The 24,271-nt window shown below is 35.5% G+C and overlaps 1 protein-coding gene across 3 annotated transcripts in view; it reads left to right on the top strand.

Annotated features, from left to right (window-relative positions):
• Positions 1–24,271, top strand: part of ARSK (arylsulfatase family member K) — a 48,956-nt gene that overhangs the window by 13,489 nt on the left and 11,196 nt on the right. For all 3 annotated transcript variants that reach the window (XM_073233785.1, XM_017674068.3, XM_017674069.3), the window contains 2 exons: positions 13,278–13,560; positions 15,661–15,832. In XM_073233785.1, the coding sequence (XP_073089886.1) occupies positions 13,278–13,560; positions 15,661–15,832 (455 nt within the window). The remainder of the gene's footprint in view (positions 1–13,277; positions 13,561–15,660; positions 15,833–24,271) is intronic.

Below are 24,271 nucleotides of genomic sequence, written 5' to 3'. Positions count from 1 at the left end.
GATTCTACTTGGAAATTTGTACCTAGCTTCCTGGGGATTTTCCCTAAGCACCTTTTCCTTTTGCTTATTTTGCTTTGTGTCCTTTCATTGTAGTAAATCATAGTCTTGAGTACTGCTGAATCATGTGAGACCTCCTGGCAAACTGGGTGTGAGCTTAAGGTCTCCAAATATTTGTGGCCTCTGGCACAAATATATATTAAGATCTTAGAGAAGTGCCTCTTGCCTAACAGGTACTAAATAAGGATAATTATAATAGTAGTGTTGATGATAATAATGCTTATGATTATGATAATAACCAGCAAAATAAATTCAATAAAAATAATGGTGATGAGATGAATAGTGTTCCCTAAAAATTCATGTCTACCTGAAACTTCAGAATATGATCTTATTTGGAAATAGACCATGTTTGCAAAAGATAAAATCATCCTGGATTTAGATGACATGATATTGCACATAAAAGTCCCTAAAGAATCCACTCCAAAACTACTAGAACTAATATCTGAATTCAGAAAAGTTGCAGGATACAAAATTAATACACAGAAATCTGTTGCATTCCTATACACTAACGATGAACTAGCAGAAAGAGAAATCAGGAAAACAATTCCATCGAAAAGAATAAAATACCTAGGAATAAACCTAACCAAGGAAGTGAAAGACCTATACCCTGAAAACTACAAGACACTCTTAAGAGAAATTAAAGAGGACACTAATAAATGGAAATTCATCCCATGCTCCAAGGTAGGAAGAATTAATATTGTCAAAATGGCCATCCTGCCTAAAGCAATCTCTATCAAAATGTCAACAGCATTCTTCAATGAACTGCAACAAATAGTTTTAAAATTCATATGGAATCACAAAAGACCCCAAATAGCCAAAGCAATCCTGAGAAGGAAGAATAAAGCAGGGGGGATCTTGCTTCCCAACTTCAAGCTCTACTACAAAGCCACAGTAGTCAAGACAATTTGGTGCTGGCACAAGAACAGACCCATAGACCAGTGGAATAGAATAGAGTCCATATATTAACCCAAGCATATATGGTCAATTAATATACAATAAAGGAGCCATGGATATACAATGAGGAAATGACAGCTTCTTCAACAGCTGGTGCTGGCAAAACTGAACAGCTACATGTAAGAGAATGAAACTGAGTTACTGTCTAACTCTATACACAAAGTAAACTTGAAATGGATCAAAGACCTGAAAGTATGTCCTGAAACCATAAAACTCTTAGAAGAAAACATAGGTAAAACTCTCTTCAATATAAACATCAGCAACTTCTTCATGAACATATCTCCCCGGGCAAGGGAAACAAAAGCAAAAATGAACAAGTGGGACTATATCAAACTAAAAGGCTTCTGTAAAGCAAAGGACACCATCAATAGAACAAAAAAGCATCCTACAGTATGGGAGAATATATTTATAAATGACATATCCGAGAAGGGGGTGACATCCAAAATATATAAAGAGCTCATGTGCCTCAACAAAAAAGTAAAAAGTTCAATTAAAAAATGGGCAGTGTATCTGAACAGACACTTCTCCAAAGAAGAAATTCAGATGGCCAAAAGGCACATGAAAAGATGTTCCACATTGCTAATCAGCAGAGATATGCAAATTAGAATCACAATGAGATTATCACCTCACACCAGTTAGGATGGCCACTATCCAAAAGACAAACAAGATGTGTTGACAAGGTTGTGAAGAAAGGGGAACCCTCTACACTGCTGGTGGGAATGTAAATTAGCTCAACCATTGTGGAAAGCAGTATGGAGGTTCCTCAAAAAACTCAAAATAGAAATACCATTTGACCCAGGAATTCCACTCCTAGGAATTTATCCTAAGAATGCAGGAGCCCAATTTCAAAAAGACATATGCACCCCTATGTTTATCACAGCACTATTTACAATAGCCAAGAAATGGAAGCAACCTAAGTGTCCATCAGTCAATGAATGGATATAGAAGATGTGGTACATATACACAATGGAATATTATTCAGCCATAAGAAGAAAACAAATCCTACCATTTGCAACAACATGAATGGAGCTAGAGAGTATTATGCTCAGTGAAATAAGCCAGGTGGAGAAAGACAAGTACCAAATGATTTCACTCATCTGCGGTGAATAAGAACAAAGCAAAATCTGAAGGAACTAAACAGCAGCAGACTCACAGAACCCAAGAATGGACTAACAGTTACCAAAGGGAAAGGGACTAGGGAGGGTGGGTGGGAAGGGAGGGCTAAGGGGATTAAAGGGCATTATGTTTAGCACACATAATATGGGGGGAGACATGGGGAAGGCAGTATAGCACAGAGAAGACAAGCAGTGACTCTATAGCATCTTACTATGCTGATGGACAGTGACTATAATGGGGTATGTGGTGGGGACTTGATAATGGGGGGAATGTAGTAACCACAGTGTTGCTCATGTAATTGTATATTAATGATACCAAAAAAAGTCATCTTGGATGCCACAGACATACAGAGAAGGCTGTGTGAAGACAGAGGCAGAGATCAGAGTGATCACAGCTACAAGGCAGACTGCCAAGAATTATCAAAAGCTAGGGATTGAGCAAGGTAGAATTCTTCCCTAGAACATTCAGAGGGAGCATGGCCCTGCTGATTTCAGATTTCTAGCCCCAAGAATATGAGAGAATAAATTTTGTTGTTTTAAGCCACATGGTTTATGGTAATTTGTTACAGCACCCTAAGAAGCAAATACAATGAGTTTTGGATAAACAGATAGTAAAATACTAAAATCTAGAACATCCTGAGTATTAATTTTGCTTTTCTGGCTAATGTTAAATTACTTTCCTTTTCTGTCTTCCAAAATCTAAAAGATATCAATCCTGGAAACCCAGAAGTGATCCTTATATTTCTTCCTTACACCATCTCCTTTTAATTTTATTTATTTTCTGATTTTTTTATTGAAATGCAGATATACAATATTTTATCAATTTCAAGTAGACAACATAGTGACTCAACAATTTTATACATTATTAAGTGCTCACCCTAACTAGTGAAGTTACTGTCAACATAGAAAGATGTTACAAAATAATTGACTATATCCTCTATGCTGTACTTCATTTCCATGATTAATTTATATTATGATGGAGATTTTGTGCCTCTTTATCCCCTTCCTTATCCTCACACCTCACCCCTTACCCTATGGTAACCACCAGTCACTTCTCAGTGTCTATGAGTCTAATGTTTTGCTCATTTTCTTTTGTTTTGTTTTTAGATTCCACATGTAAGTGAAATCATACAATGTTTCTTTCACTGAGCTTATTTCACTGGGCATAATACCCTCTAAGTCTATCCATGTTGTTACAAATGGCAGGATTTATTTCTTTTTAATGGCTGAATAATATTCCATTGTGTATATGTACCACATTTTCTTTATCCATTCATCTATTGACAGACACTTTGACTTTTTCCATATCTTGGCTATTGTAAGTAACACAGCAATAAACATAGGGGTGCATATATCTTTTCGGATCACAGATTTTGTTTCCTTTGGGTAAATTTCTAGAAGTAGAATCACTGGGTCCATATGGTATTTCTACTTTTAGTTTTTTGAGGAACCTCCATACTGCTTTCCATAGTGGCTGCGCCAGTTTACATTCCCACCAACAGTGTAGGAGGGTTCCCTTTTCTCCACATCCTTGCCAACACTTGTTATTTCTTGTCTTTTGGATAGTGGTCATTCTGACGGGTGTGAGGTAATATCTCATTGTGCTTTTGATTTGCATTTCCCTGATTATCAGCAACATGGAGTATCTTTTTCATTTATTTTTGTCCTCTTCAGTTTCTTTCATCAATGTCTTATAGTTTTCAGAGTAGGTCTTTCACCTTCTTAGTTAGGTTTATTCCTAGGTATTTTATTCTTTTTGATGCAATCATAAATGGAATTGTTTTCTTGATTTCTCTTTCTGCTAATTCATTGTTAGTGTATTTTCTATTCGGATTTCTGTATATTGATTTTGTATACTGCAACTTTGCTGAATTCAGTTATTTGTTCTAATAGATTTTGGTGGAGTATTTGGGGTTTTCTATATATACTATCATGTTGGCTGTAAATAGTAACAGTTTTACTTCTTCCTTACCAATTTGGATGCCTTTTATCTCTTTTTCTTGTCTGATTTCTGTGGCTAAGACTCCCAGTACTATGTTGAATAAAAGTCCCACCCCTGTCTTCTAATCCATTGCCAAATGTTGCCAGTTCTACTTCTCAAAATATCTCTTCAATTTATTCATTTATCATCTCCACCAAGCTACTCTCATCTCTCTTACCTAAACTATTGAAATGGCCTTCTAATTTGTTTTATTCCATCTGACCCATTCTCTATAAGCAGCTAAAATGATCTTTTTAAAATATACATCTGATCTAATGACTTACCTGTTTAAATCTTTCAATGTTTTTCTTTGCAGGTAGGCTAAAATCCCATAATCACAATGGGTTATAAGATCCTACATCATCTAGCTTCTGCCCAAATCCAATCTCATTTCATACCACCCTCTCTCTCCTTTGGTATGTACTTGTTCTTTAATTTCTTGAGCATGTTTTTTACTACCTCTGGACCATTGCACAATATAGTCCTTTTGTGCAAAATGCTCTTCCCCAACTCTGCCAAGCTAATGCATCAGAAAGGAAGGGTGGCAGGGAAGGTATATCTGGTATACAGAGCACAGGCTTTGAATCTATCAGAACAGTTAGACACCCAGCTTCCCTGCTTATAATCCTTGTGCCCTTGGGCAAGTTACTTGACTTCTCTAAGTATCAGTGTTCCTATCTGTAAACTGGAATTAAAACACCCACATCGCTGGATGACATTGTGTTTTAAATGAGTTAATATAAAAGATCATAGGATTAAGTGAGATAGTACCTAACAGTACCTGGCAATAGTAAGCATATAATCAAGGGATAAAAGTGGCTTAACCAGATTTGTAGTTTAATATATCTATAACCTCTTATTTTTCTAAAGTATGTTGCATTACTAATATGTCATAAAGTTTCACAAATTTCTCTTTAAAATCCTTCTTTTTAGAAAGGAAGGTTAATACAAAGGAAGATACGACTGATTATTCTATCTTATTTGAAATTATTTTCTCCTTGTTTCCTCTTCAATCCAATAAGAAGAAGAATCTATGGTCAACTACCTTGTACACAGTGTATTCTATTTATGAAATGGTTAAAATATGATCTGAATTTTATTCCTCAGTGGGATGATAATTCTTGGAAGGCAAGAACCCTATTTCTCTTTCATTGCTTTATTTCTATTGCCAACATAGTGCTGGTTCATTGTAAGTACATAATTAAGTGTTTGTTGAATGAATGAAATACAAAGATATATTAATCTACCTATAGCTTATTATTTGATAAACATTGATATTCTATTTACTCTAGGATTAAAATCAGTAAAAGGAAAAGTGTCACTTAAATGTTGGTATTTGGGAGTTCAAAGATGGTTTTTAGTAAAATAATTGCTTGTAGCATATTTTCATTTACTCACCCTCTCACCAGAGCTTGGGAAACTAAAATATTGCTATCAGGACTATTTGTGTTAATGTTGTGTGTACCACACACTCATTTGGCTGACAGATAGGTCAAGGTTGCTATGAATAGCATGTCTACAAAAGTGGTATGAATTATGGCACGTTATCTTTCTGATTTTTGTGTGCAACTTTAAAATTAGGTCTTAGAAAAAATAATGTTCTCTCAGAATCCAATTTCATAAATAGGAATGTTCAGTGTTTTTTTTTTTGAGAGGGCATCTCTCATATTTATTGATCAAATGGTTGTTAACAACAATAAAATTCTGTATAGGGGAGTCAATGCTCAATGCACAATCATTAATCCATCTCAAGCCTAATTCTCGTCAGTCTCCAATCTTCTGAAGCATAACAGACAAGTTCTTACATGGTGAACAAATTCTTACATAGTGAATAAGTTCTTACATGGTGAACAGTACAAGGGCAGTCATCACAGAAACTTTCGGTTTTGATCACGCATTATGAACTATAAACAATCAGGTCAAATATGAATATTCGTTTGATTTTTATTCTTGATTTATATGTGGATCCCACATTTCTCCCTTTATTATTATTATTATTTTTATTTTTAATAAAATGCTGACGTGGTAGGTAGATGCAAGATAAAGGTAGAAAACATAGTTTAGTGTTGTAAGAGAGCAATTGTAGATGGTCAGGTGTGTGCCTGTAGACTACGTGTTAATCCAAGCTAGACCAAGGGCATTAAAACATCCACGGATGCAGAAGATTTCTCTCAAAACAGGGGGGGTGAGGTTCTAAGCTTCACCACTGTTGATCCCCAATTTCTCACCTGATGGCCTCCCTGCGACTGTGCCTGTCTTAGGTTGTTCCTCCCTTGAGGAATCTTACCCGTCTCTGGCTAACCAGTCATCTTCCGGGGCCATACAGGGAGATGTAAAGTTGGTAAGTGAGAGAGAAGCCATATTGTTTGAAAAGGTTAGCTTTTTACTCCTTTGCAGGTTTATGCCCTGTGGCTTCTATGCCCAGCATTTGTCTTGAGGTATCTTTACCACTTGGAGGAATTATGATACTCAGTAAATTCGATATGAGGCACGAATTCTATTTAAGGGTTGTAATTAGGAAGGATGTTCAGTGTTTTTGATAGACTGACTCTCAAACCTCATTTTTATAACTTTCTTTGCTACCTTGCCACCAAAACTGGCCATTTTTGAACCTGCTTGTATTTCAGCCAGAATTAAAGTTCCTTTAGTTTATTACTACAATACTCCACCTGCATTCTTTTTATTAAGTTATCATTGATATACAATCTTATGAAGGTTTTACATGTGCAACATTGTTCCACCTGTGTTTTTTAGGCATCAGGTGATGCTTTCTTCTAGTACCAGGTTAGGACCACTAGTCCCGCCATGTGTCCCTTATATATATAAAACATTCTACACCATACTGGGGACTTTAAAGGCTGCCTGCTTATTTCTTCCAGGCAAGTAGTAGTGGTACTGCTCATTAAGATGCCACTTACCAACTGTAAAACCTTGGGCAAGTTATTTATCTACTTAGGACCCCAGTTTCATCAAATGAGCTTACACTAGAGTACTTTAAAGGTTCATCCTTTTTGAAGTTATGGGACTTCAATGGAATAGTTAATAAAGTGGTTTATAAAGTCCCGGTATTCATCTGTCTCCCTCACATGAAATGTATTATGCTTAAAAGAGGTTTGATTAAGTTCCACTTTGCCATATCACCTTAGCAAATGAAAGGAACCATTTGTGTTTAATTGACAGGGCATTTTGAGTATTTTTTATCTGAGGTAAAATTGTTTTGCCTATCTGTTCCCGTTATCTAAAAGAGTGGTTTTTCAGCCAAGGGTAATTTTGACCTCTTCAAGACATCTGACAATGTCTAGAGCCACTTTGGGATGGCACCAGTAGAGGAATGCTCCTGGTATCTAGAGGGTAGGGCCACAGTTGCTGCTAACAGCCCACAACCCTCAACAAAAACATATCAAGCTCAACCTGTCAAAGTGCAGGAATTGAGAAACCATGATCTAAAGCTAAATATTTTATATTCATCAGCATGGCCTTAGGTATGTTACACTGAAAGTAGTTGCCTACATTCTTAATCTTAAATTTATTCTTCCATATTCTAAGGGATCAGATCCAATTGACACTAGTGGGTCAACTTTTTTAGAATCAACAAACCAAAGAAAATGCTAATTTGGAACTCTATAGAATTGGTAATTAATTTTACATAAACATTTTTAAAAGTAGATTTCTAAGATGAGTTCAATTTAAAAAATAAATTGAGTACTAAGTAATATTCCTTAAAATGCTAAGACTAAAAGATGATCCTTATTTAAGTTACAAAAGTAAAATCAGATGTACGGAATACCCATTCAGCAAAATATTTATTGAACCACCTACTATGTACTAGACACTATTTTAGATGATGGGAATACAATAGTGATCAAAACAAAAAATTCTGTAACCTCGTGGAACTTACATTCTGATGGCATCAGAAGTGAATTTAAAGAAGCTGCTGTCTTTTATTTCTTAGCTAAAAGTTTAAAACCTAAAAACAAATCTGTCATCTCATCTTACTACATGTAACTACAAATGTTCTCAGTTCCTGCAGTTTAGTGTTTTTTTGAAGCCAAGTCACAATATACAGTTTTTAATCCTCTGAAACAAAGGAAAAATAAAGGCCTACTTCCAAAATGAGAGAATTGCTATGAGAAACTCTCAAGCTTGAGCCTCTCGAGAGGCAACCAGCAAAAGGAACCAAATCATGGGCTGCTAACACCTCTCTTCCCGTCCCGCCAGGCCTGCAGATCAGCAGCACAGGCTCTGAATAGAACCAGTAACCAACAGAGAAGTGACAGGGCTCGGACGGCAATCATGGAGCCCTCTGAGAACCTTTCAATTCTGCCCTAATGAATAAGTCTATCATTTATCTCAATACATCCACCATTATTTTATAATCTAATGTCATATATACCTTTTGATCGGTTTTCTCCATATTGAAGAGGAGTTTTTATTATTTTCCTTTTAATAGTGAAAGACATCCATCCCTTTGACCACTTTAGAAGCTTTTTTAGAACCACTCCCCTACCATTATCTTTGATGAAATTCAGTTTCTAGAACCTTGAATTACTCTGGTTTCATTCTCAGAATGAATTTTATGACAGTGGAAGAGCCTGCTGTTGTTTTTGTTTTGTTATTCTGGAATCCTCACTTCTGATGACAAGCAAATTTTTGACTGAAGCAGCCCCTGGGGCTGTCTTCAGAATGCTGTCCACTTTAACACCTACATTAATTTCTTGGAATACCAATGAAGTTCTGAGCCTACAAGCTCATTACAATTCTTGGATTTTTTCCCATTTAATTACAAAGGTGTAATGTATTATGTTTAGCCCATAATGAAGTTTTATCTCCTACGTTTGTCAGCATTAGCTATTTGTATAAATTTACCTCAGTCTGCTTGAGAAGAGCTAGAAGCTTTAACTTGTCTATTTAACATTGGGATTAGCCAGATATGACCTAGCTGAAGACACTTACAGTTTAAAAGAGGAAGTAAAAGAAAGATCTAGATAACAACAGTACAGGGCAAAATATGGTGAGTTCTGTTAAAAGGAGGAAGTGATCATTCAGATTTTTATTCAAGGGGTGGGAGAAAAGGCTATAAAGTACTATATTTATTCTATCCTAAGGTGTACATTTTTTTCACAATTTAATAACTGAAATTGCAATGCATTTTATAATTGATGATTACAAAATTCTGTTATAGTCTTACTGGCAACGTTTTTCTTAATTGTGTATATTTTTCAAAAAAGCACACTTTACATTCACAGCATGATTTGATACACTCTCACAGAATTAGAACATCAGTAGGCTTGAATAGAGGACAGAAAGGAGAAATTTTGAACAAAGGCATCCAACTAGGAAAATACAAATCTTTTCAAGGATATTAGATAAATCAGAATTGCTGTGAAGAAGCAATAAAGGAAGACTTGAGAAGGACTTGAATAGCAGGCTGAGGCAACTGTTAGAAAATAACCTTCATGTTTCACCAGATAGGCTGAATTTGAAAATCTCCACAAAGTTCTTGTTGTCTTAAACAAACAAACAAACCTTGGAATGGTTCTGTTCTATTCTTTTCATCCTTGAACATATTTTTTGCCCTCTGATCAAATTCCATGATTATTTTAGAGAAGCTTTTGGAGTTCATGTAATTTCTTGATCTAATTTGTCATTCCCTAAAATTTTCCCTGTGTTCCTCTAAGTAGTCATTCCATCCTTCCAAGTGGCTTGTTCATTGATTACATTCTATTGCCAGAAAAAAATGGAGACTTTATTTACTATGTGTGTACTATTATTATTATATACATAAAATATTTTTTAAAAATTGCTATTGATTATAATATTGTTCAGAATATAAAGCATTGTCTGATTAATATCAAACTAATTTTTATATTATATATAATAAGTATTAATAAACATTAATAGACATTATTATTTGTTTAGTGGCAAAAAAAGCATTGATTTTTCATCATGTTTATTAATAGCTCTATGAAAAAAGATTAAGGAACTCCAACTACTGTAATTTCACTAAAAAAAGAAAATGGTTGGAATTAATCAGTGGGAAAAAATGCATATACTGAACATTTAAATAATGCATATTAAAAAGTGATGTTCCATCTTGAATTTCAGAGCGCAATTAAAACAGACCATTATGAATGATCATATAGGTAAAGAAGGTAGAATATAGATATGACAGCCTTGTAAGTCCTTTAAAAAATGGTAGTTTCTCATAACTTGGAGAGAAGAGCAGTTAATGGGAATGAGTATGGAATATTTTTTCTCTTCGAGTTTTTTTAGGCTGACACCAAAATTTTCAAGGACATTATACAGAATTGCAATTTTTCCATGCAAGAGACTTATCTGACATATACTACCTGTTTCAATCCTATCAATAACAATAATTGTGTGTGTATGTGAAAGAGAAAGATCTCCACAGACCTCTTAAAGTCTGAGATCCTTAAATACCTTAAGTCTCTTAGGAAGCTGAAGTTCAAGTATAGCCTCCTATTTCATGTCAAAAGAAAATTATCATGTTCTCATGATCAGTGTTAGTGTGCAGTATTTTTTTAGATGTGATTGTTACTATGTACATTAGTCCTGTGTTAACATGTGGACTGCCTGGATCCAGCACCATAACAGAAGTTGGCACACTGGCACAGAAAACCACACAGCAATGGCACATATACAAATGTATGCAACAAACTGTTGGTAATGTGTTCAGTAGTGTCATTTTCCATTTATAGTAGGAGACTGTTGTTACAAAGAACTAATCAAACTGCCGATTGTCAGATAGCACATTGCTGTCGCCTTATTTTCTGGAGTTGAACCAAGGTAGAATAGTTCTCCTATTCTTGGGCTACTACAGAAACTATTTTGGTTATCCTGTGTAAAACTTGAGAGGTTTTTTTTTTTTTTGGCATAAAAGGATCCCTACAATGTTATGTAGAACAGTGCATCTCAAGCTTTCGTATGTACACACATCACCTGGGCATCTTATGAAATGTCCCTTCTCATTCAGGGGGTGTGGGATGGGGCCTGAGATTCTGCATTTGTAGCAGGCTCCCAGGCGAGGCTGACTGCTGCTGGTCCACGGACCACTCTAGATTAGCAAGATTATAAAGAACTGGACCTCAGGTGGAGGAAGGACAAAAGGCATAACCATTGTGAATGCCTTTATCAAAAACGTGGTTATTTTTTGTGTCCCTTTGATTAGAGAAGTTCCTCTTAAATTTCTACAAGGATTTGAAGTAGACTTTTGAACACACAGGAGGGACACTTAGGTACAAAATATACTGGGACAAAACAACAGATTAAATAAAGCCTCTTAAAGTTTATGGAAAACAGCCTCCTTTGAGAGAGATATACTCCACGTCTGAGCTCCCACCTCAGGCTAAATTAGAGTGCTCTCCTCCACTGTACATTCCTGAGGGAATGAAAATAAAAAAGGCAAAAAATATCTTATTATGACAATGGTTTTGACCCCATGGACCCTTGAAAACCTTTCCAGGACCTTCCAGAGATTTCAGGGCCATACTTGAGAAATGCTGGCATACAGGAAACTATACATTGTATGTTTGTGCCTATTTCAAGTAACAGGGTAAACCTACACTAAGAGGAGCCAGTGAATCCTAAAGTACCTAAAACATGGGTAGTTTTGGCTCCTCCCCATTAATATAAGCCCTTTTTAATTGTCCTGATTGAAACCATACCCTTGATATTCCACAGTACATAGAAATGAAATGGAAATTTATTCAAAATACCTCAGTGGCCAAGTAATTAGAAAGTTTATATTTGGAGAAGGTTATAAGAATTAGTTGTGGGGTGGGGGAGTGGAGATAACACTTAGAACAAAGAAACAAGAACTAAATCTAAGCATATGGTCAGAAGACACTGTTTCCTGATGCAGTGATTTGGCCGGGTTAGGAAGGGATTGGAGACGCTGGTTGTTTAGTAGAGAGAATTATAATTTTAAGTGTTATTTTCTGTCACAGTAATTGTCGAAGATTATGAGGTTGCATATTTATGTTCTCTTTTGCTATTTTCCTCATTAATGTTAATGGTCAGAAGGAAAACTGGGCTGGGAAAACAATGATTTAAGTAAAAGACTGAGAAACTAATGTTATATTATCTTGATAGTGTGATACATTTTACAAAACTGTTTTAGTTTTCCATGTGCTAGGTAGAATAAATTAGAATCTGTTAGATAGATGTAATTCCCCTGATACTCTGTTTTTTATTATGTCTGCTTAAATTTCTCGATCTGCCCTTAAAAGTTAGATAAAAGATCTATTTTACCTCATTTATGAACTTATTAGTCACTTTTTGTGGTTCGAAATTTATATTTTAATATAAAATAGTCATCATTTCTATATTGGTGTCTGAATTTTTAAAACTCTTTTCTTAATTGAGCAGGCACTTCAGAGGTGCTTGCCTTCAGCTGAAATATAAAAACCAGCTGCTTAGAAAAGTCCAGGACTGTTTCTTAAACAATTATGCCAGCTAAATATACTTACACATTAAGAAAAAGTAGTAGTAAATACTACTTACTTATCAAGTAGTAACATAAAACTGACTAAAGATTGAGAAAAATTGAGTTGGTTGAATCATTTAGCTTTTAAATCAGTTAATAAGGAAAGTATATCTAATTTATAATGGATAGGAAATTTGCATCACTATTAGCTTAGATAGCTTAGATCATTGTTAATATTGTTCTTATAATAACATGCAGCTTGAAACAATTTAAAACATGAGACTTCAGAAGCCCATAAGGTACACATGGGAGGTAGGACTTAAAAAATGTTAGGACTCACTGGTAGGAACTTATGGGAACTTTGGTTAGAAATACTCTTTCTCTTTTCAGAAAAAAAGACAAAATGCTAGAAAATTCAGAAGTACTAGGAATTTAAAACATTTTTTATTTTACCTAATATCTTGTTAAAAGAAAAGGTAACCCTTCTAAATAATGTCTCAATTTTAAAGAACACATAGGTGAATATTTGATTCTTGTTCTTTTTTTCCCCTGGCTTTTGAATTTGCAATGTCCAATGACTTTCTTAATGAGATCTAGAATAGTTAGTCTGAACATTTACATGACAGAGTTTAAAAATGGTTTCCATGTGCTTATATTTCTGCTTAGTAAGTTTTCTAAACATTTTTTAATACCTTACAATGTATCTGTCTTTTTGCCCCCTCAGCAATCGTGTGGAAGCATGGACAAGAGATGTTGATTTCTTACTCAGACAAGAGGGCAGGCCTACGGTTAATCTGATCCCTAAAAAGACCAAAATAAGAGTAATGGAAAGGGACTGGGAAAATACAGACAGAGCAGTAAACTGGTTAAGAAATGAAGCAATTAATTACACTCAACCATTTGTTCTGTATTTGGGATTAAATTTACCACACCCATATCCTTCACCATCTTCAGGAGAAAATTTTGGATCTTCAACATTTCGCACTTCTCTTTATTGGCTTAAAAAGGTAAGCATACCATGTGTGCTCAGAAGTAGACATTTACATTATAATCTGCTGTTGGTATTTGCTCAATGTTTCTTGTATTATCACTTTTAAAGAAAAATGTGAAAATTGTATATTCTCAGTAGATCAGCCATGAACAAAAACTGTTTGACAAAAACTACAGGAGCAGTTTTTAAAAAATAAAATAGATGTTAAAACTCAGAAACCTACTTCTGAGTTGAATATATATTTACATATAACATGTCTAAAAGAAAAGAAACTGAAAGACACATTCCCTCAGGAGCTCAGGCAGTCCTCACTTGGCACAGCTCTGGATGGTGTAAATGGCCATGGCAAGCTGTGACTGTACAAAGAGATTTAATAATCAATTGGGAAAATGACCATTTTTCTAGGACTTTAAAAAACATTTGTCAAAACACTTAAAAACTCTTTTATTTTGGGTTATAAATGTATAGGGGAAATGAAACAAATTGTAAAACTAATGTTTATATAATTCACTAATTGAAAACACTAGAAACTTTGAGAATAAAAGTGTCTTGGTGTTTTGCAAAAAATGAATCAAGAGTAGTTTGAACAGTGCTTACCCTCTCATTGTATAACAAGATTCAGGGCAAGCATCTTCTTATGTCTTGACAAATTGTCATATTCTTTTCTAAATTGCGATCACCTTCCAACATTTTACCCTTTGCATGCCAATGTCATGCTATATTTCTGAGAGTTCCGTTAATGTGAAGATCTTTTGCTTCTGTCACCTCCTCTAGAACATGTTCATCCTTTTCTTCACAATGACCTTCCTCATGCATATCAATGAGTGTGTCTTCACTAAGTTCCTCTAGTTGCATATCTAGAGTGTATCAAATGGTGGCAGTGACAGATTCCCAGGTCACCTATTTCTTCTATAACTCCAGTTAATGTTTAATTCAAATTTCATATCCAGTGTTATCAACTTATTTCTTTATTATACATTCATCAGTGTCGACCAATTCCCTCTTTTGAGTATCCATTTTCACAAAATGTCACATGGATTTACCACTGGGAGACAAGGAGACAGCACAAACTGCTGAGGGTGTGTGTACTGAATAAAAGATGTTCAGTGACCGTCACTGACAGATTTTGAAAGAAATGATGGGATTAGTCACTGATTGTGATACACATCTGTAATTTATATAGTGATTTGTAGACTAAAGAGCTGGCAGCATTTGAATGTGAAAATTTGTTCTTTATGCAGTAACTCACAGTTAATATACCTTGGTAACTAAAATTTGAACCCTGTTGTTGGGGGCCTGGTGTTATTTAAACAGTGGTAACTGAAATCCATGCATATCTGGACCCTGCTAAGTGAGGACTGCCTGTGATTTGAAATGTGTCATCTTGAATCTAATTTAAAAATTCTAATCAGAGATGCTATTTAGTGAATCCTATTTTAAGGAAACAATGTCAAAATTTTAGATACTTCATGTCTTCTTAAAAAGTTCTAACTGGGTCTACCTTGAAAAATTTGTCTGAAATCAATTACTAATCTAATGAATTGAATCAAATGACTTTTAAGTAAATAGTAAATAGATATTTGAAAATTTTTAAGTCTACATGACTTAAAGATACCTATAACTTAAGTCATCTTAAGTATTTTAATTATTTTATCTAAAACTAAGCATTATATATATTAAAAAGTTATTTGTTTTTAACAAATATTTAACTACTTCACTAGATACTGGCATTTTTAACTACTGAATTATTGGGAAAAACAAGTCTAGATTCTTAGGTTATTGATTCTGGGGTTTTGAACTGATCACACAACTATGTTAAAGTACTTGGACACTTTTTCTGGACTAGAATACTATCTAATATAGGTGATGTTTTTTCACTGACATGTATAATTTTTTAAAAAATTTTATAACTGTTTCATGATAGATACAGATATGTATATATGTTTTGTTGTTACTGGGAATATTAATTTTTTTCCTATTTTCTGTGTCTGACTACTATTTACATAATTTATAACCATTTTTTCTACTATCCTAAGTAATTAAACATTGTCTAGTTCATCATACATACTTGTTGGAGGAAAGGAATATTACTACTTTATTTTTCTCTCCTTTTTAGGTGTCTTATAATGCCATCAAAATCCCAAAGTGGTCACCTCTGTCAGAAATGCACCCTATTGATTATTACTCTTCTTATACAAAAAACTGTACTGGGAAATTTACAGAAAAAGAAATTAAGAATATTAGAGCATTTTATTATGCTATGTGTGCTGAGACAGATGCCATGCTTGGTAGGTGATATAATTAATAAGCAATTACATGAAGAAGAAGTATAATATTTTTCCAACAAACTGTGATCATGCTGGTTGTTGATAAACATCCTCAGATAATGTCCAATAGTTGCTTAGATACTTCAGATTTAGAATTGTAAAAATCTTGACACATACAGAAATGGGATAATTTACATTATTAATAGAACAAAAAGCCTTTTTTATCTTAATTATGCATAAGTCAATAAAAATTCAGATTTGTTCATACGTAAAGACAGGGTCATAGAAGGCTATCATCTGCTTGAAACAAAATGTCTTACTGTCTTTATTAAGGAATCAGTGTTCAGCCAAAGACAGGTTACACATGTGACAGGGAATTATAAGACAGCTTCAGTTCTAGGAAATGAGAGTTTATTCATAGAATCTTGTGACTTCTTCCCATTCTTCCCAGACTTAAAATAACTGCAAAACAAATCCATTCTCCGTAGGCTCTTTAGAACAAGGCTTAACTACATTGAAATCAATTTCCCATGCATGTTATGGTTCAGAATTATATTGAATTTTCTTCCCTAATTCAGCTCAAAACCAAATCTGCCTCCATAAAGTGATCGTCAAGAAAGTGTTTTGCCTATTCACTTGTAGACATCAGTTTCCAGTTCAGTTGTGGAAAAACCTTGATTTAAAATGTATCAGTTTTTCTAACAAGTTATTTTCATAAAACTGTATCATTTATTTTGCTATATTTTGGAGTAGAGCATAACTGCTTTAATGAAGTGTGGGTAGCACTTCTTCTCTACAAAGTAAACCTTGAGAATTAACAAGTGAATGGCTGTTTCTTAAAAAGCATTCATTGGGTAAAAATAGAAAAATATAAAGCATAAAGCAAAAAAGTCAAGTAGATAAATTATTATAATATAGCAAGATAATATGTATTAAAAGTCCTAAGGACTTTGCAAGTACTCAATCTTAAATGCAAATAAGATTTTAAGTTAAATTTCTTTAATCCTAAATCCACAGATGATGACTTGTATTTTAGTATTTTTCTGTTGGTAGTAAATAGTCACCCATTTGTACTCTGGAAATCATTTTTTTGAAAGTTTGCAGCTCTATTTATCCACATCTATTAAAGTGAAATACTATATATATATATAATGTTGCTGTAGCTTATTGGGAATACTTCTTGAAGTCTCTTCATAGAAAAAAAATACAGCATCTCACTTCAAGGTACAAAGTTTATGGAATATATTGTATCTTTTTTGTTATATCTACACTAGTTTGGCCACCAAATACTGTTCAGTGTGTTTAATATTCTGCCTATCATCTCTCAGACATTAAGTTGGACATTATTAAAAATCATGGAAGATAACAGAATAGGAAGGCAAGGCAGAAATCTCCTCCCAAAACTACATAAAAGAAAATACAACAAATACAACTAAACCTGAAAACAACCTGAAGACTGCAGAACAGACCAGCTATACCTGATGAAAAAGAGAGGACCTCACAGAAAGGGTAAAGTGGCAGAGCCAAGAATGAGTGGGACCCAAGCCCTCCCTGACCCCAGTCTACAGGCAGGAGAAAGAGGAATGGCATGGGAGGACGTAGGAGCCAAGGAGCACTGCACACCTGGCCTTGGAGATCTGCCCTGAGATCACGGGCTCACATTACACTGGGTTCTGGTGATTATCGGGGCTGGACACCAAGGACAGCTGGAACATTCTGGGAGGCTGAGACTCCAGCCAGTGTGGGAAGCAGGCATGCTCCACCAGTCCTGAGACCCAAAAAGAGGTGGCAATTTGAAAGACTTGTCAGCAGCAGGAGGGGTGCCAGAGGGGTGAGGGTTGGACAGAACTCTCTCCTTAGGAGAAAGGTCAGGTGGATCATACCTCCCCAGCCCTCCCTTGGCCCAACAGATCAGGAACTCTTGGGAGCCCCAGATACTCCATCCCCCTTGCTGGCAACACAGCCCTGAGGCTCCTCCCTGTGCACACTGCTGGGAGCCAACACACTTGGCCTGTGGCAGCATCAGACTTTTCTGCCTGGAAGGCAAAGGGAGACTCCCCCAGCTTCCTTGGCTCCATTCCAGCCCAACCAGGGAGGAACCTACTGGAGCCATCCCCAAGAGCTCCTTCCTCCCCGCGAGTGCCCAAACTTAGTGCTATGCATCTGGCCAGGGCAGAACCAGACATCAGTCCACCCAACCCACTAACCCTGTAGCCCTGCCAATCCTGCAGGCCAGGCAGAGGGTGACACAGCCCACAGTGAGCTCAACAGAGACTCCTGAGCTGATCACAAAGGCACAGCTGAAGCAAACTGCCCACCCAACTTAGACCACTACAGAAGCCAGCCAGACAGGTGGCCCTCCCCATGGCATGCCAACAGCTGGGGCCCCTGCAAAACAGAACCAGATCTCAGGGAAGATTTCAGCAAAGAGATAGAAAACCTGCAAAGGAGCCAATTATCACTGAAGAATACAGGATCTGAAATGAAACAGACAATGGAAGGACTTAAGAGTAGACTAGAACATGCAGAGGAGATGGTAAATGAAATGGAAATTAGAGAACAGGAAAAAGAAGCTGAGGAACAGAGAAGAAAAAGGATCTCTAGGAGTGAAAGAATGATAAGAGAGCTATGTGACCAATCCACATGAAACAATATTCACATAATAGGGGTATCAGAAGGAGAAGAGAGAGACAAAGGGATATAAAGTCTCTTTAATTATTGTAAACTTCCCCAATTTGGGGAAGGAAATAGGCACTTAGGTCATGGAAGTGCTGAGAACCCCTCACTAAAGGAACCTCAGAAGACAACACCATGACATATAATTAAAATGGCAAAGACCAAGGATAAGGAGAAGTATTGAAAGCAGCCATAGAGAGAAAAAGGATCACTTATAAAGGAAACCCCATCAGGCTATCATTAGACTTCTCAGCAGAAACCTTACAGGCCAGAAGGGAATGGCATGATATATTTAAAGTACTGAAACAGAAGGACCTCCAACCAAGAATCCTCTACCTGGCAAGATTATCATTTGAATTTGAAGCTGGTATTAAACAATTCCCAGATAAACAAAAGTTGAAGGAATTTTCCACCACTAAGCCAGCCTTACAGGATATGTTAAAGGAACTGCTATAGATGGAAAAGACCCTAAAGCTAAATAGCTTTCACCAGTGAAAATAAACCCACAGTAAAGGTAGTAAACCAACTAATTACCAAGCAAGTTCGAAATTAGAACAAAACAAAAGAAACAAAGTCAACTATACACAAAATCAGTCAAAACTATAACATCTAATATGAAAAATGTGGAGGAGGAAAATGAAGAAGGAAAAAAAAAGTACCTTTAGATTGTGTTTGAAACAGAGTAATTTCAATTTAAGATAGACTATTATATAGTAAGGAAGTTATCCTTGAATCTTTGGTAACCACAAAACTAAAGCCTACAATGAAGACACATGCATAAAAATAAACAAATTTTTAAAAAAGAGAAATCCAATTATAGAACTAAATAAAAGCATCTATAACAAGAGAAGAGATTAAAGGATGAAGAAAGGAATAGAGAGGAGCTATAAAAAACAGCCAGAAAACAATAAAATGGCAATAAGTACATATCTATCAATAATCAGCTTAAATATAAATGGACTGAATGCAACAATCAAGACATAGAGTGGCAGAATGGATAAAAAAGGAAAAGACCCATCTATATGCTGCCTACAAGAGACTCATTTCAGACCCACAGATATACACAGACTAAAAGTGCAGGGATGGAACAAGATATTCCCTGCAAATAATGAGAAAAAATCAGGAGTAGCAGTATTTATATCAGACAAAATTGATTTCAAAACAAAGAAGGTAACAAGAGACAAAAAAAAGGACATTATATAATGATAAAGGGGTCAGTCCAACAAGAGGATATACCATTATAAATATCTATGCACCCAACACAGGAGCACCTAGATATGTAAAATAAATACTAACAGAATTAAAGAGGGGAAAAGATTGCAACACATTCATTTCAGGAAACTTTAACACACCACTCACATCAATAGATCAACCAGACAGAAAATAAAGAAACAGAGGCACTGAACAATACAGTAGATCAAATGGACTCAACAGATATCTACAGAACATTCCACCCAAGAGCAGCAGGATACACATTTTTTTCAAGTGTACATGGAACATTCTTCAGAATTGCTCATATACTATGCCATAAGAAGTACCTCAATAAATTTTAAGACTGAAATTGTATCAAGCAGCTTCTCAGACTACAATGGTATGAAACTAGAAATAAATCACACAAAGAAAACAAAAAGACCTACAAATCTATGGAGGCTAAAAAACATGCTTCTATATAATCAATGGATCAATGAACAAATTAAAACAGAAATCAAGCAATACATGGAAAGAAATGAAAACAAAAATACAACAGCCCAAAATCTGTGGAAGGTGGCAAAGGCAGTTCTAAGAGGAAAGTACACAGCAATACAGGCTTACCTAAAAAAACAAGAACAATCCCAAGTAAAATCTAAACTCACAACTAAAGAAACTAGAAAAAGAATAAATGAAACTGAAAGTCAGTAGGAGGGACATAATGAAGATCAGAGGAGAAATAAATAAATAGAGAAGAATAAACAACAGAGAAAAATCAATGAAACTAGATGCTGGTTCTTCGAGAAAATTAAAAAATAGATAAATTCATAGCCAGACTTACCAAGAAAAAAGAGAGTGTATACACATAAACAGAATCAGAATAAAAAAGGAATAATCACAATGGACACCACAGAAATACAAAGAATTATTAGAGAATACTATGAAAAATTATATGCCAATAAATTGCACAAACTAGAAGAAATGGACAACTTCCTAGAAAAATACAAGATTGACCCAGGAAGAAACAGAAAATCTGAACAGACCAATTACCAGCAATGAAATCAAATTAGTAATTTAAAAACTCCCAAAAAACAAAACCCAGGTTCAGAAGACTTCAAAGACAAATTCTACCAAACATTTAAAAAAGAGCTAATAGCTATTCTTCTTAAAGTATTCCAAAAAGTAGAAGAGAAGGGAATACTTCCAAACTCATTCTGTGAGGTCAGCATCACTCTTTAATACCAAAAGCAGACAAAGACACCACAAAAATAGAAAATTACAGACCAATATCCCTGATGAACAAAGATGCAAAAATCCTCAACAAAATGTTAGCAAACTGAATCCAAAAATACATCAAAACAATCATGACCAAGTGGAATTTATTCCAGGGATGCAAGGATGGTACAATATTCACAAATCAATCAATATCATAAACCACATTAACAAAAAGAAGGATAAAAGCTACATGATCATCTCAATAGATGCTGAAAAAGCATTGGACAAAATTCAACATCCATTCATGATAAAAACTCTCAACAAAATGGGTATAGAGGGTAAGTACCTTAACATAATGAAGACCATATACAACAAACCCACAGCCAACATTGTGCTTAATACTCTAAGATTGGGAACAAGACAAGGATGCCCATTCTCACCACTTTCATTCAACATAGTACTGGAGGGCCTAGCCATTGGCAATTAGACAACACAAAGAGATAAAAGGCATCCAAATTGGTTAGGAAAAAGTTAAACTGTCACTATTTGCACATGACATGATATTATACAAGAAAACCCTAAAGAATCCACCCACAACTGCTAGAACTAATAACTGAATTCAGCAAAGTTTCAGGTTACAAAATATATAGAAATTTGTTGAATTCCAGTAACCTAATAACAAACTAGCAGAAAGAGAAATCAGGAAAACAATTCCACTTATAATTGCATCAAAAAGAATAAAATACCTAGGAATAAACCTAACCAAGGAAGTAAAAGACCTATACCCTGAAAACTCCAAGACACTCATGAGAGAAATTAAAGAAGATACCAATAAATGGAAATACATCCCATGCTCATGGATAGGAAGAATTAATATTGTCAAAATGGCCATCCTGCCTAAAGCAATTTACAGATTCAATGCAATCCCTATCAAAATACCAACAGCATTCTTCAATGAACTAGAACAAATAGCTCTAAAATTCATATGGAACCACAAAAGACCCTGAATAACCAAAGCAATCCTGAGAAAGAAGAACAAAGCTGGGGGGATTATGCTCCCCAACTTCAAGATTTACTACAAAGCTACAGTAATCAAGACAATATGGTACTGGCACAAGAACAGGCCCATAGATCAATGGAACAGAAAAGAGAGCCCAGATATAAACCCAAGAATTTATGGTCAATTGATATATGATAAAGGAGCCATGGATATACAATGGGGAAAAGGCAGCCTCTTTAATGACTGGTGTTGGCAAAACTGGACAATTACATGTAAGAGAATGAAACTGGATTATTTAACTCCATACACAAGAAGAAACTTGAAATGGATCAAAGACCTGAATTAAGTCATGAAACCATAAAATTCTTAGAAGAAAACATAGAAAAATCTCTTGAAGATAAGCACAGGCAAGTTTCCCCTGGACACATCTCCTTGGACAAGGGAAACAAAATAAAACATGAACAAGTGGGACAGCATCAAACCAAAAAGCTTCTGTACAGCAAGGGACACCATCAGCAGCACAAAAAGGCATCCTACATTATGGGAGAATATATTCTTAAATGACTCATCTGATAAGGGGTTAGCATCTAAAATATATAAAGAATTCATATACTACAAAACCAAAAAACAAATAATCCAATTAGAAAATGGGTGAAGGACCTGAACAGACCTTCTCCAGAAAAGAAATGCAAATGCCTAACAGGCAAATGAAAAGATGCTCCACAGGACTAATTATCAGGAAAATGCAAATTAAAACCACAGTAAGACTTCACACCAGTCAGAAAGGCCACTATCCAAAATACAAGAAACAACAAATGCCAGTGGAGAGGATATGGAGAAAGGGGAACCCTCCTACACTGTGGTGGGAATGCAAATTGGTGCAACCACTGTGAAAAGCTGTATGGAGTTTCCTCAAAAAACTAAAAATAGAAATATCATTTGACCCAGTAATGCCACTACTAGGAATTCACCTGAAGAAAACAAAATCCATGATTTGAAAAAATATATGCACCCCTATATTTATCACTGCACTATTTGCAATAGCCAAGATAGGGAAGCAACCTAAGTGTCCATCAACAGATGATTTATAAAGAAGATGTGGTACATATACACAGTTTAATATTATTCAGACATAAAAAGAAAAAGAAATACTGCCATTTGTGACAACATGGATCATCTAAAGGGTATTATGCTCAGTGAAATAAGCCAGGTGGAGAAATACAAACACCATATAATTTCACTTTTTTGTGGAGTATAAAAACAAAGCAAAATAAAGGAACAAAACAGCATTAGTCTCATAGGCACTGAGAAGTGACTAATGGTTACCAAGGGGAAGGGGGGTGGCAGGGGTGGAATGGAGGGGAGGGGAATAAAAAGGCACAATAATTAATTCACAATCACAATATAAATTGATCACAGGGACTGTTGAACCACTGTGATGTACATTTGAAACCAACATAACATTGTATATTAATGATACTTTAATAAAAAATAATTTTAAAAAATCACACGTTAATTAAGAACACTCTATCATTCCACCTCAGGGCCTTTATATTTGCTGTGCCTCTGCCTGAGATACCCTTCTGTCTGATTTTTATGTGGTTGGCTATTCTGTCTTTAGCTCCCAGCTCAAATAGCATCTCCTCCTCTGTGGGCTTTCCAACCACCAGAACTTAGTGTACCAGCCCCATCATCCTACTTGCTCTATATCTTATCCTATTGTTTGTTTACATCATAACCTTTAATTGTCTTGTCTGTTTACTTGTTTACTGTCCATTTCCCTTGAAGAATGTGAACTTAATGAGGGCAGGCACTTCTTTTTTTTTCAACATTGCATACTAGGTGTGTAGCTTTGCATTCATAGTGCCTGGCACATAGTAAAGACTTGTTAAACATTTATTGATTGAGTGTAACACCAGCAATTATCACATGTTGTTGTAACTACAGTAGTATACAAATTGTAAGGGCTTTGGGGGACTGAGTGATTCACTCTGCCTGGAGGAGCAGGAATGCTTCACCAGGGAGGTAATATTTCAGCGGGGTCATAAAGGAAGAATGGGAGTTTGCCAAGCAGACAGTGGGAAAAAGGGCATTCAACACAGCAGGAGAGTATGTACAGAGGCAAGAAAGTCTAAACTATTATTAGTTCAGGGAATTCTAAGTAGTTCAGGATAGTGGAAGGTGAAGGTCGAGGGGGTAGCTGAGTGTGTTGAAGCTTGCTAAAGAATGAGACAGTGGGAAGCTGTGAAAAAGTTCTAAGCGAGGGTGGGACAGGGTCAGGTATTTTAGAAAGACAGCCACCAGGGTGTTACAAGGGATGGTGTAGAGGGGAAAGAGAATGGAGGCAAGAAGACCAATTAGGAAGAAATTACAGTTGCCCA

The sequence above is a fragment of the Manis javanica genome, chromosome 1 (assembly GCF_040802235.1).
Source record: "Manis javanica isolate MJ-LG chromosome 1, MJ_LKY, whole genome shotgun sequence".
Taxonomy (NCBI): domain Eukaryota; kingdom Metazoa; phylum Chordata; class Mammalia; order Pholidota; family Manidae; genus Manis; species Manis javanica.
Note: the sequence above shows the minus strand (reverse complement) of the source record. Positions and strands in the feature narration are given on the sequence as shown.